Source organism: Varroa jacobsoni, unplaced genomic scaffold (assembly GCF_002532875.2).
Source record: "Varroa jacobsoni isolate VJ856 unplaced genomic scaffold, vjacob_1.0 contig04900, whole genome shotgun sequence".
In the NCBI taxonomy this organism is placed as follows: domain Eukaryota; kingdom Metazoa; phylum Arthropoda; class Arachnida; order Mesostigmata; family Varroidae; genus Varroa; species Varroa jacobsoni.
Genome location: NW_019215375.1, coordinates 1,488 through 14,627, shown reverse-complemented (window position 1 = coordinate 14,627; position 13,140 = coordinate 1,488). Strand labels below are relative to the sequence as shown.

Genomic DNA, 13,140 nt, shown 5'->3' with positions numbered 1-13,140 from the left:
GGTCGTGAGGATCCCCACAACAAAACAACCTTTAATCGTAATTAAACTAATATTGGCCAGGACAGGATTACTAATCTATGTCCTACCGGGTGATCGACATGATGTTGTCCATTGGTAGTGTCAATCGTGGTACGTTGTTTGTTCTGTTCTCAGCCTTTTGGCTAAGATTAAGCTCTAGTACTTTTTTTTGTGCTGTAGATCTTATCTTATCGCTAGAGATTTACGCAGATTTGTCATGTGTTCAGCTGTAGCTTATCTTAACACAGGGCTAATGACAGAATTCTACCACCTGCTTTGAAGGTGTAAATAAGGATGATTTGGGGGTAAGTGTCCGTGGCCTGTGTCCTGCGCCTGCGGATGTGGGTAAGGATGTGTTTGCTGATGTTGCAACAGCTGCGAATGAAGTTGAGCTTGCGTTTGTGGATCGTGGGGATAGCACGACATCACTGGAAAGACAGAAAAATGAACCTATATTAGATTTGTTGGCTTTACGAGAAAGCTGAATGTAAGCTGAAAACAACAAAGCCCATATTAGGATCAATCCTGCTTTGTCCTATATCTTAGCGCTCGGTTATAAGCGCACTACCTATACAGGGTTTTTAAAAATGGCCCCGCTGGACCATGGTCTGCTCCATGGTCTTTCAAGCTGATACTTACAAGGATTTATAAAAAAAGATTTCGGGTTTGAATCTACCTATTTCAGCACTACTATCGATGACGCAGCAATTCGTGCATTAGAGATTTATGTTATTGATAAAAATACGCAAGGGAATAGAATAGGGAAGGGAGACACACACAAAGCGGTGATCAGTTGTAATGACTAAGCACAATTCGTAAAGCAGTGGCCATCAAAAGGGAACCGAGACTAAGGAGGTCAGGAACAAACAGCAATAGCATTCAATGAATGACTGGGACTTGTTTGAGCACAGGACGCAGGGCAAATGCGAGGATGGAGTGTGCAAAGGCATAACTAAACGGGCAAGCAGAGGGTACTCCTGGTTGTCGTAGCACTCAATTGGGCTCGGTGCCTGCCTTACTGCCTGCAGATCACCCTAACCTAAATTCACCCGTTTGCTCTGTTTCTCGATGCTAGAAGAACCCGACCAATAAGTTAGGACATATTAGAATAGTATTCTGCTTGAGTCGAATAAGCGGCATTTGAGCACATCGGCATCACGTTGGGGACGAATGATGTTTTTGGGGCGTGGAAAGAGATGTGGGACCCACAAAGAGAAGATGGGGGTATGACAACGCTAACAGACCTGTGCAGCACCAGCAAGCAGACCACCGAAGCGGACAAAATAGCTTTCTTGTTTGGTTTCGGAAGAAGGACTGTATATGGTGTAGTGTGCTTTAGCATGGGATACGAGGCCTAGCGAAGATGCTAAAGTAATTGGCTTGCTTGAACAATACGGCTGCTGCCGAACGTTAGTCGGATACCGCACCCACCTCTTAGGATCCTTTCTGACGCCTCACCCCATTCGCCACTGGAGTCTACCAATGTCTAGCAAAGAAAAGATGGTAAGATAAAGAACACCATTAAGCAAGCAAAGCTATCGTCTCACACAGTCGAGCAAACGCGAGCGCCATACGACTCGTTGGGGCCTCGCAAAGAAGAACGTCTCTGAGAATAGAAGAGACGTTAGACGATGAAGATGAAGAAGGCTAAGAAATGCTACTTGAGTGGGAGAGTAGTGCTTGTGACACGTCCGGAAGTTGGCCCCTGCAGGAGTGACAGACGCCCAGATGCTTGGAGGTCATGGTGGTTGATGATGAAAATGATGATGGTTCAGGCGTTGATGGCTATGGATGCAGCTCGACCGGTCGAAGCCAATGTACGGTTCCTCACCAGTATTGGCGGTTTTTGAAGCAGCAGGACGTTCAAGGCAAGAAGAAGGAAGCCGAAAACCGACCTGCCGAGGTAACATCAGCTGGCGGTGTATATTTGGTCGAGGTATACGCAAATGGAAGTTAGTCGAGGCTGTGATGCGGATGAGGAGAAATGCGGAAACCGACGCCCTAATAGAGCCTAGTTTCCTCTTCAGTGGAGAAAAAATATTTTTCCTTTTTAGCTTATGTATGCTACTTTTTACAACAGCAACAGTAGGAGATCTTACCTCTTTTCTGTGTATCTATTTGTGTGTTTGTAGGTGCGCACGTCTGGGATATACACTTTTCGAAAGTTGCTGGTAGCCGTTGGTTCCCACTTCTTAACTTCGTCTTTCCATCATATCCACAACAGCCCTTCGTGCTGGTACTGGGTCGTCAATTCTTCCCAGCAGCTGGACCAGGGCAGGGTACCCAGCCCCTCTCGTCGCCAGCAATTCCGTCCGTCGTCGAGTGGCAATATCGCATCAAAAACTCAAGTGCCTCCTACTGCCGTATCCCCCCCATTCGTTGCATCGGTCGACCTTTTCCGCTGTTTGAGCTCGGCGATACATCGTGCGAAACACCACCATCATAGCTTATGGTGCTACTAGTGTGAGGGGACCACCGCAGGCCCGGTCAATACCGAGAAACAAACAGGGACTGAAGCAGGGAAGCACCGGACAATGGCGAGTTCGAAATCGATCCGTTGCTTCACCATTGTTCCATCACTGCTATGATCGGCATCATGCGATTCAGATCGATGACAATTTTCGTGTTGGCGCAGACGTTACTTCACTGTGTTACTTTATTCGCAAGAATCTTGTTATTACCCATTAGAATAGTATCACGCTGTAGAGAGTGAATGAGACGAAAATAAATAATTGTGCAACAAAACTATGTTTTCGGTTGCTTCTTCCCGTCGGCCCCGTCTACATCGATATCTTCATTCGGCCACTTGTTCACGTGCACCGCCATTACTACAATAGGCAGAATGCTGCGAGCTGCATCGTTATCAGCGTCACCGTCACCATCATTCCAGTTCATCGTAGAGAAGAAAGCAGCAGGGTCATCGATGCTAAGATGTTTGTTCAGCTCTTTGTCAGACTGTAGCTTTACCAAGCTTGATCTGTGCTTTTTTGCTGCCTTTTAAATAACTCGAAGACAATGTTGGTTATGAAGTGTTATTGTAAAGTGAGGCGAGCTATGCAGCCGCAGCTACCGATCGGGGCCACATAGACACAGCCTCCGCGATGGGACGGACGAACGGATGTTCGTGAAAACGGTGGCGCCGCCTTCCGCACGGATCGCAACTTTGCTCTACGAGAATCGGCTACTACTTCGAACGTGAACGGTAACAATCACGCGGTCATGAACCGCGAAGCCGAAAACCAACACGAACGGTTACAAGATAGCCAGAAAACGAACGAAGTGGTCCAAAGATTAATTTGCTTGTCGAACAACACGGATGGACAAGCGAATATACGATGACGTGCGGTCAATAATCGTCTACTGGAAGGCCACCATTGTCATTGTGGCGCGGTACGCTCAAGTGTACCGCTCTGCTGTGATTGGGCGCGAGATGTAAAACGCGAGACGGGGTTGGTCCGAGGAAACTTATTTGGCAACATGACGCCGACGATGATGTTCTTTCTTCACCAAATCAGAGATTCAAAACGTTGCTGCTGATGATGATAGCGGAGATGATAATGATAGCAGTGTTGTTCTTCAACGAAGTCCATTTGCGGTAACACAAGGGCAGACGTCTACGATCTTTGGGAACACCGTCGCGTTCGGTCGTAAGAGGCCTCAAGCTGCAAGGCACACCGACCACCGCACACATCATAGTAATACCACACATCCTTGCACATGACTGCTTGCCTCTTTGCTTTGCTCTGCCTGAACCACTCAAACAGAGATGTACAATCTGCGCGTTGTGCTGCTCTAGCTTCTATCTGATGTTGTTGCTTCTGCGGACGCAGTGGTAGTAGTAGTAGTTAGTCGAATGTGGGCCCGACTTTCCCGTTTCCGAGCTGCGTCTTCGATTCCCTTGCCTCCCTATGATTTACTGTCTTATATCGGTATTTTGACAAGCGCGCTAACAGTAGGCGCCAAGGCAGTAGGACAAGCAGAAGCAATCATCGCGCACTTATACAGAGCTTTGCCGTCGCATTATGAAAGAAACGATAGACAAGAGATGGGGAAGAGTGACTTCAGCGGAAGCGGCCAGAGCTTTCGCCGAACATCAAGGAAAAGCGGCCGTTGACATCTAAGCGCCGACGAAAAGCGGCTTAAATGTCCGCTACTGAAACGGCACCATTGATACAAGCTAGCAGCTTTCCTTCGCCAGATCTACTTCTACCTTAGCAACAACGTCTAGGCCTCCATGACACACTTGGTTCGCTTCGTTTCATTCGCCCGATTCAATCCCGATCGCAATGGGAACAAGCTTGGTAAACATTGCGGATCGATTCAAATCGTAAGTCGACACAAACTGAAGGAGACTGCCAAAACGTAAATTTCAACCCACTGAACCCGGTGGCCGGTATACGCATGAGAAGAAAATATAAACACTCAGCTATATTTCAGATGAAGATGCAACAGTAGTATATTTGTCCTCACAGATACGAAGTCATCGGTCATAGATCTTAGGCCCAACCGTTGCAGACAAATATAGAGTACTTTCATTCACAACAACACCTGTTATGATAGAAAAGCCCAAATGAGAGCTGATTGTACTTTAATTTTTAGCCCTGATGCCATTACCATAATCCGTATTTTAATACTATATGTAGATGCTCGTCTGTGTGTGTCCAGCGTCGAACACAGTCATTTGTTGGATGACTTAATTTCGCGTCGTATAACTGTAATTATAACCATGACATTAGTTGCTAAGTTATTTGCGTTTTTCAAGCGACAGTTTGTCAGCGGTACTCACTTTGTTGATGAATGTTATCTGGCGAGGACGAATCATGCATCATATCAGGTGAACAGGGCTTTCCATCTTTGACAAGCACAGGGACAGCCACTTTCCGAGGCGAGTGGTGTGATTCGGACATGGCCTTTTCTTTAGCTTGCCGTTTGCACTTGTAGCGATGATTCTGGAACCAGATCTTCACTTGTGTCGGCGTCAAATGAATGAGGCTGGCAAGGTGCTCCCGTTCAGGGGCCGATAAGTACTTCTGTTGCTTGAAGCGCCGTTCCAGCTCGTACACCTGTGCCTGCGTAAACAGGATACGTCGCTTGCGTCGTTGCTGAGTAAGAGGGAACTGAAGAGGGGCTCCGGAAGATGGCCCCGACGAAGAACTCATAAGCCGCGAAACTGCAGTTCAACAAAAGAGCAGAACAGACCAGACACATAGTTCTCATTATAGTTCTCTATTGAACTGGAAATAGAATCGACCAGATATGGTTGATTAGACCATAGTACTTGCTCGAATATTACCCAGTTGATGCCTCTCGCACCAAATATTAAGACTTAATGTCATGCTACTTTACCACCCGCTTGAACGGAAGCCGTCATAAATTATTTGCCTTAAATATTAGTATAGTTTCAGTTTGTGGACGCTGTTCAATTTATAGAAAAATAATCTACTTTCTGTTGTCATACTGGCTCTACAAAGTGGGCCTACACCGACGGCGTTGTGGTAAAGTGACAGGAGCCGTGTCAAATATACACCCGTCTTCGTCTTCGTCTATTATTCTTGCTGATTAGGAACGCGGAGGCAACGCCGCGGTCTAAGGACTTAGACCTTAATCTTTCTGTCTTGCTCTGCCGCGTTCTATTGTTTAGCCGGACCGCGGTCGCTGAAATTTGCTACGACCTGCCGCTATTGTCCAGCTGCTGTTACTGTCAACGCGATATGTAAAATGATGGAATGATGAGACCGTCACTTCAAGGATGCTTGATGAACATGAGCTGGCCATAAATAAGCGTAAGCTAGCTAGACGTCCCTCACGAAAAGGCTATGAACTCGTTCGGCGAACGACGGAACGAAATCGATGAGAATGTCCGAGAAAAACACACAAGCAAGATGATTGCGATAGCCTTTCAGAAAATGGTACACCCGCATCGATTGCGCTAGGCGGATCCAAACCTCCCCTAGTCGATGAATTGCTAAGCCCTTATTACGATAGGTCCTTTTAGTGTTCGAGTTTATTGACTGGTTATTCTAATCTGCAGACGGACTGGGAAATGTTTTGACGATTGGTCAGGCTGGGGGGCGCAATGTATGCTTCTCATTGGTATAACCAATTGAACCGTAAACAAATAGAGTTTTCGACGATTCTCAGCGACGCGGTATTCATGCTATGGACAAATTGCTTGGCCATGTTTCCCTTGTTTTATTTAATTCTTGCCGAGTATAGTATAGCACATGTGAGAGAAATTCAGTAACGAAGTATTTGAATTGACGTTTATTTGAAGTATTGATATTGACGTTTAGGAATTAGCGTAGTAGATCTGAAGCTACGTTCGGACCTTATGCTCTGGGAAAAGTTTTTCGTGGAACGATTGTATGTTATCGATATTTGTTGATCGTGTTTATAAGATAGATCTAAGCAGGCAGGGGTAAATGACCTGGATGTATGAAAAAATGAATGGAAAAAAAAGTTTCGCGTTCTCTACTATATCGATATGTACATTTATCTAGGAAACCATCAAAAAAGATTATATTAGTTCGTTAGACTCTCATCCGTTCACTTTGGCTGACTGCGACAAATAGCGGATGAAAAGGAGACCGGTCAACAGCCGGTACTACGCAGTAGCTTTTTCCTTTGTTTAGAAGATACAATTACAATCAATTGATTCTATAGCGAAAGGAGGATCAATCATCAAGGTGATAACAATCATCCTGCAAGCGTTTCGATGGCAGTGTAGTCTCCCGTGGCAGAATACAACAAACTTATGTGGGAGAAAATGACACTCTATATGGAGACATTATATTTTCTAGAGAAAATTAGGCGTACGCCTACTGATGGCGCCCTTTCGACACTGCTAGGATGACAATATAGGAAACGGATAGTGATTTTTTGAGTGATCTTTACTGACATACAGTTATTTCGAAGTCTATTAAAATACACATTGTACCTGGCATAACATCTAACGTACAGCGTGAGCATAGCCATTTTTATCAGATCTGCCAAAGCTAAAAATGAGGAATGTATATTAGCAACCAAAATCGACAGGCTCTATAAGCGTCCTAGACACATTTCGCTCCTTAAACTACCCATTTGTCAGGATCTCTGTGAGACGACACTTCGTGGGTGTGAGTACGTGCGTTGTCCTTATTTCTGTGCGAGTCCACCATACGTTGCATGCATTGCTCATCAATGTGCAAATACAGCTGATCTTATCAACGTGATCTTCTATAGTTGATGTCATAAAGACATCATCGTTCGTCGTGGTATAACTACGAAAGCGTACAGTTAAGTAAGCAAGCGATCGGCAATCAAACGCTAAGAAAGCAAACGACAGCTAGACGTCACTTTGACGGACAGATTCAAATATGTACGCGTCTTACGGGTTTATAAATATATGTATGTGTGTGTGTGTGTGTGTGTGTGTGAGTGTACGCATGTTTGTACGCGTGTGTGTCTGTACATATAGACTAGACATATAGGGGTGCGAAGAAGGTTTGCGAAGACATCCAACAAAAACGAATCTAGGAATATCCAAACCCCACCGTACAGATCACAGCAGAATTTGTGCTGGTGGAACGAGCAATACTCGGCCAGCGCCCGCGGATCAAATCTCGTATTTGACGATGTCTCCACGATGATTGCCGTTGCATCCCGTGAGAAAAGTTCGTGAGAGAGATATTTGGTCACTGGTTCGGGAAGTGTGCTAGAAGGGGGCGAGCGCAAGAAGTAAACAGAAGCCAAGATACCGAACGAAATAGAGGCCGACGACGACGACGAAACGACAGAGCGGAATTCAAGAATGGAAAAGTAAAGCGAGAGAGGTTAGCTTACGACGGCCGAAGAGACTCTGGCCGAACGAACTTCGGCGCTTCTCTTGTGGGCACAGGTGCGCGGATAGATGTTAGAAATGAAAGGTCGTCGGGTTTACGATGAAGGAGAGAGCAGGAGTCGAACTGCATCGTATTATAACAAACAGTACGAACAGATAAAACGAAGCGCGCTGTTGCGGAAATGGCTATGAAAAATTTCATCTTGAGGGCGTTGTTATCATTTGCCAAACCCAAGCCAACTGGCTGCTCTTCCGCTAGAGAACGAAGGCAGGCGGACGGCCGGTTCGTCATTTTAGGTGTTCACAGCCATGCTCATAACGACGTCGCCCGCATATGATACTTCACTATCAAGTACTTCGGCAATAAAGTTGAACCCAACAACTCTCGATAGCTTCATAACCGGTCGGTCATGTGTCATCATATGTAGGTACACTGTCACGCAAATATCTACATAGATACATCTGTGTTACCCGAGATGGCCTATTCACAGCACCAGCAACATATCGTCGAATTCAATAGGTGTGGCTGACCGTCATTCTACAATGCAATCAATTTGTGTATAATTCGATTCATTTCAGTGAAGGCGTTTGGTGTAAACGATCCGAAGGGAAGGCGAGTGGGTTTAACCTGTGTCATCCTACACAGGCCCAATAAGTGTCCTAGTTAGAGAAAAGCGGATTCAACCGCGATCCTCTTTTCTCTTCTAGGATATATGATACATAGCTGTAGATGGAACGAACCGAGACACATAAGACAGGAAGGCTCTTTAGGACCAAATGCCAACACAGCGTACTGTACCCGTGCCACCTTTCGGTCTCGTCCGTTGGTCTTTCTAAGTCACAATATTGCTCAAAACGAGATGGATGTAATATGGCTACAGGCGCATAATAGTGTGATTATTGTTACGTTTATAGTACCGTGCCAACCGTCTTTCAATCGTGCCATTGAGAATGAAACGACAAAGTGAGGGAAGGGAGTTCGCATCTCAGATATTGCATCACCTATACCCCATCTGATCTTGCTGTAGTGACTTGTGACCGTCGCTACTTGTGGCATGGGAAATCGGAGACCAAGTGCTTATACTGACTTAGATGAAGCCAATCCGTATTGAATGAACTAGGTTGCCATGAGGGTTGTGGCAGAGGTGATGGCGGATATGAAGGTGGAAGTATGCTGGAAATACGATCCAGTGCGATCTCGGACACGCGAGGCAGAACGCGTTTCGAGTCAAAGGTGGACCGAGCCACAATTGCTATTGTGTACAGCAGACGAACCAAGATGAGGAGAAGAGTCGTGGGCGAGAGAGGCTGCGGAGAGAATGGTATCATCCACTATTAGGAGAGCCAGCGCTGACTGCAATAGGACCAATCTGAGATGCGGGACCGTGCAGAGACCTCTCGGCCAATGGTGGCTGTGGCTCAGTGCAGGAGGGATCCGAGAGGAAACGGGGAAAAACAAGGCTGAATAGTTGCGACCGTAGTAGCTCTCCTCCATCGAACGCTGCCTATATGAATGACTGCTGTCAACTGCAGAAGATGCAGGCGTTGCTTCCTCATCGCACTACGGGTGCACAGCGAGGTGGCCCCGAACAGAAACGGGACTTGGTCATGACGAGGATAAGGACACAACCGACCATCAATCGATCGAGCAAAAAGAATAACTATTTCTGGTGGTAGGGATGCGTTCGACGGACAGAGCCGCTATCGCATGGCCTGAAGGAAGGATGGATGAATAGGAAACGACGACCTTTCCACAGGACAGTACTAATGCCGTTAACACTCTACAGACAGCGACGAGTTGAGGTAAGTTCTATCTATATAGGGGCAGATGAAGCGAGTGAATTTGACGATTTCAGAATCGCCGCTAAGGTCGCTTTACATCGAGGGCTTCTTGTAAAGGTGTCGATTACATTGGATGCCACATAATAGCACACTTCTAATACGAAAAAAGTGTAAGTTTATTATCATTGAATATCATTAATGCTATTGAATACTCACTGGCGAAGCGAGGGTCGGGCGGAGGAGTTGAAGTGTACCAGGACGGATGTTGGTTAGCTGGCTGGTATAGTGCCTCAGGATTGTATCCTCCTGAAGTCCCCTGCATACTGTTCACGTTGAACGGCGGAGGTGGCTGACAATAATTGGCAGTCAAAGGAGCGGGCGCGGGAGAAGAATTCATCTCGAACGCTGTATCACCGGGTGCTTCCGAGATGAGGCCAGGCACAAGGAATGGGTTTGACTGCTGGCTTGTCGCAGTTTGGGGTTCTAGCTTCATGGACGACATCGCGTTGTCTTGCACTGTTGAACGATAGAAGCATAAGAACGGAAAAAACGTATGACCCCTATAGACGGCGACATTTTTGGCGCCAGCCTACATCTATCTTTACTTGCACATACAGCATGCAAAATACGCGAAATGCCTCAAGGTTTAAATAAATCATTGTAGCTCATGAAGGTAGATTTAGAATGGACTGCTATCATCAATATCTTCAGTTTTTTTAGATTCTACTGTGTCCGTACAAAAAGTGGATACAACGGCTGTGCTAGCGTATTACCTATAATAACTATTTTTAGCTTGCTCTCTATTGAATGCACCTCTATGTAGTCAAGGTCCATGTAGATCCTCCCACATGTTTATAACTCATAATATAAAGCCTAATTTCTAAAAGATATGACAATTTCACAATGTGTACCATTAGCTATTAGGTAATGAATCTGTAGTCAACTAGCAAATTACTAATTGAAACAGAACAATGTTTCTCACACACTTCTATGTAAAGCGCTGTTATTCATACGACCAGCTCTTAATTTCATACGATTCCCATAGCTGAACGGAGAGAAAGAACGATGACTGGGTTCGAAAAGCTCAGTGGAACTACTATTGCAAGCAACACTAATGCAAGATATGAGAAAATAAATTTGTTTCTATTTTGTTAAAGTTAATGACTGTCTAATTTTTACACATAAAATTAACTGGGCCCTAAGAGTAGCATTGGGCGTTCGCATAATCATAACGGCTGGTTGGAGGATATCGATAAGAAAAGGAGGTTGCTTTTCTACGGTTGTTCGTCGTATAACGGTTAAATTCGAAGGCACAAAGAACCGTTTAACAATATGATCATAAGCGATCAGTGAAACAAGTGCGATCCGATCTAAAATCGTCATTAGTGTACCACTTATCGTAAGTGCGGTCGTGAGAGTAGACCCGTAAGGAAACGACTACCCTTCAAGGACAACAGCAAGGCAAACGATCTTTCTGAGTGTCGCGCATATAAGAAGTCTTTGATGGCGCACCCTCCTTCCCGCTCATCTTTCCTTGTCGTTATCAGCAAGGCGGCCAGAAGGTAATAGCGCACGTCGGCTGCCATATCGTTGCCCTTCGAATGGCAACCATCGCACCACTACTAAGTTCACCCTTATCGTGCTTGTACATGCAAACAGAATAAACGTTTTTACTAACCTGCTCGTTCGGTAAACTGAAACGGTTGTTGTAGCAGTGGTAGAACTTTTTGAGACCAGAACTGTGCGTTGGGAAAATGGCGGGGGGGAGGTGGTGGTGGTGGTGGCGGGGAGGGGGGGTAGTAGATAATGACACTCAGATGGTAGCCAGGGTGACGGCCCAGCAATGAGGTAGGCGCTCTAGGAACGCAATAAAGTACGGCTTGAATAGTACGGAGTATATGCTGATGACCGTTGAGACACTAGTTGGGCACAGCTGGGCGTAAATACACGGTATCAGCAAATTTCTTCATTTGTCCATCACCAGCGACGCCACAAGCAGAACGGTCGGGCGACGGGAATTACCGGTGCGACACCAACGGTAGACAATGTTAGCGACAACAACGATGACGACAACGAGGAAGGCTGCAGCCGGTGCTCGCTCGAGCTTGCTTGAGCACCGCTTAGATTGGCAACTGAGACCGCGGGCGCAAAGACGCGGCCCGTTGCGCCGGGCTTTGCGGCCTGTTAGCGTCCGTAAGCGGCAACAGAAAACCCAGTCCAGCCGTCACGCGAGCAGATGACGCGCTTCAGGCGCGGCGGCTGCAGCGGCGACACCAGCACAGCAGCTGAGTGCTTATAGCACCGGCAGTTGTTGTAGTTGCAATAGTACTAGTAGTAATAGTAGCGGCCCCGCAGGGCGGCAGCCAGGGGCACTTGGCTTTGGATGGCACTTGGCTTGAGCCGATGGTGGCACTCCTTCCCGATGGCTCCTCTTCTTCTGGAGGACGACTGAGTGCTCTTCGAGCCTCTTGGCCTCGGCAGGTCGGTTACCGTCAGTCGCTGCTGCAGCGGAGGCTGCCGTCTGTGGTGGGGCAGAAAGCTGTGTTAACCCGATAACCGGGCTTGGCTCTACCGGATGTATAGTCAGGCGTATAACTCTGTCACCGCTGATGCTGCTTGCCTTCGGGGGCTGGTTCGATCAGCAGCAGCAGCAGCAGCGGTAGCAGCAGGTGCTTGGCTTGTTTTCCTGCGGATGTACGTACAGCCAAAAGAACCGAGCAATGCAGCCGGCAATGGCGACAGCATGTAAGAGTCGCTTCTTTCGTTGTTCGTAGTGGCTTGTTCGTAGCGTAGTCTCGCTCTACGGCTGGCTAACAACGTAAGATTGCTAGCGCTCGTTTCTTGCTTGGTTCGACGTCGCTCAGCGACATACAAGCCAAGCGAACCACCTCGTGAACACGAGACATGCAAGTAGCAAAAGCGCACGAAGACTCTCGACTGAAGCCTCTTCAAGTGAAGGGCTCTCCACCGCACTACACCCTACAAAGGAGCACCTCTCCGACGCGCGGCTGAGGGTACCGAGGAGGCGGGGCGGTGAAGACCCACCTTCGCCAATCGGAGCCCCGCTCACTGTATATTGGCAGAGGCTGGCGGACCAATGGCGAAGCGAGGATCGGCCGATCTAGACAGGAACCGATGGAGGAGGGCAATCGAGTTAAACAATCAGCGGGGTAATTGTTGTGGCGGGGAGGCCATGATGTCACTGACGGAACCGCCTGATGTTGATGAAGCTGCTCTTGTCGCGGCCGCTGCTGTTACCAGCAGCGGATTGAGGCCAGCTTGCCAAACAACGGGAGAGGCGCCTCGGTGATCGTCGCTTGCCGACTATTCCGTAAACGAAATGGTCGTCATCACCAGCCACCGCCGGCAGCAAGCACCACGGCCCGCCGTACCCATTCTGTCCCATGTGATGCCCGGAGCCGTCAAAGGAGTTCCCGCGCGCGTGCAAGTGACGTGTCCTCGACGCTAATACTGTATCGCTACGCGATAACCACTGCTACTGCTATTACGATTGGGCGTAC

General features: G+C 47.3%; 1 protein-coding gene across 2 annotated transcripts; it reads right to left on the bottom strand.

The window, feature by feature from the left end:
• LOC111273125 (homeobox protein Nkx-2.5) lies at positions 1-12,305 on the bottom strand (the record flags this gene model as incomplete). 2 transcript variants are annotated; one of them, XM_022854812.2, is given in 4 exon segments in its annotated part: positions 1-446; positions 4,805-5,188; positions 9,836-10,135; positions 11,298-12,305. In XM_022854812.2, coding segments are annotated over 3 exon segments (834 nt in total). In that variant the 5' UTR covers positions 10,122-10,135; positions 11,298-12,305.
• Positions 12,306-13,140: the final 835 nt, after the last annotated feature.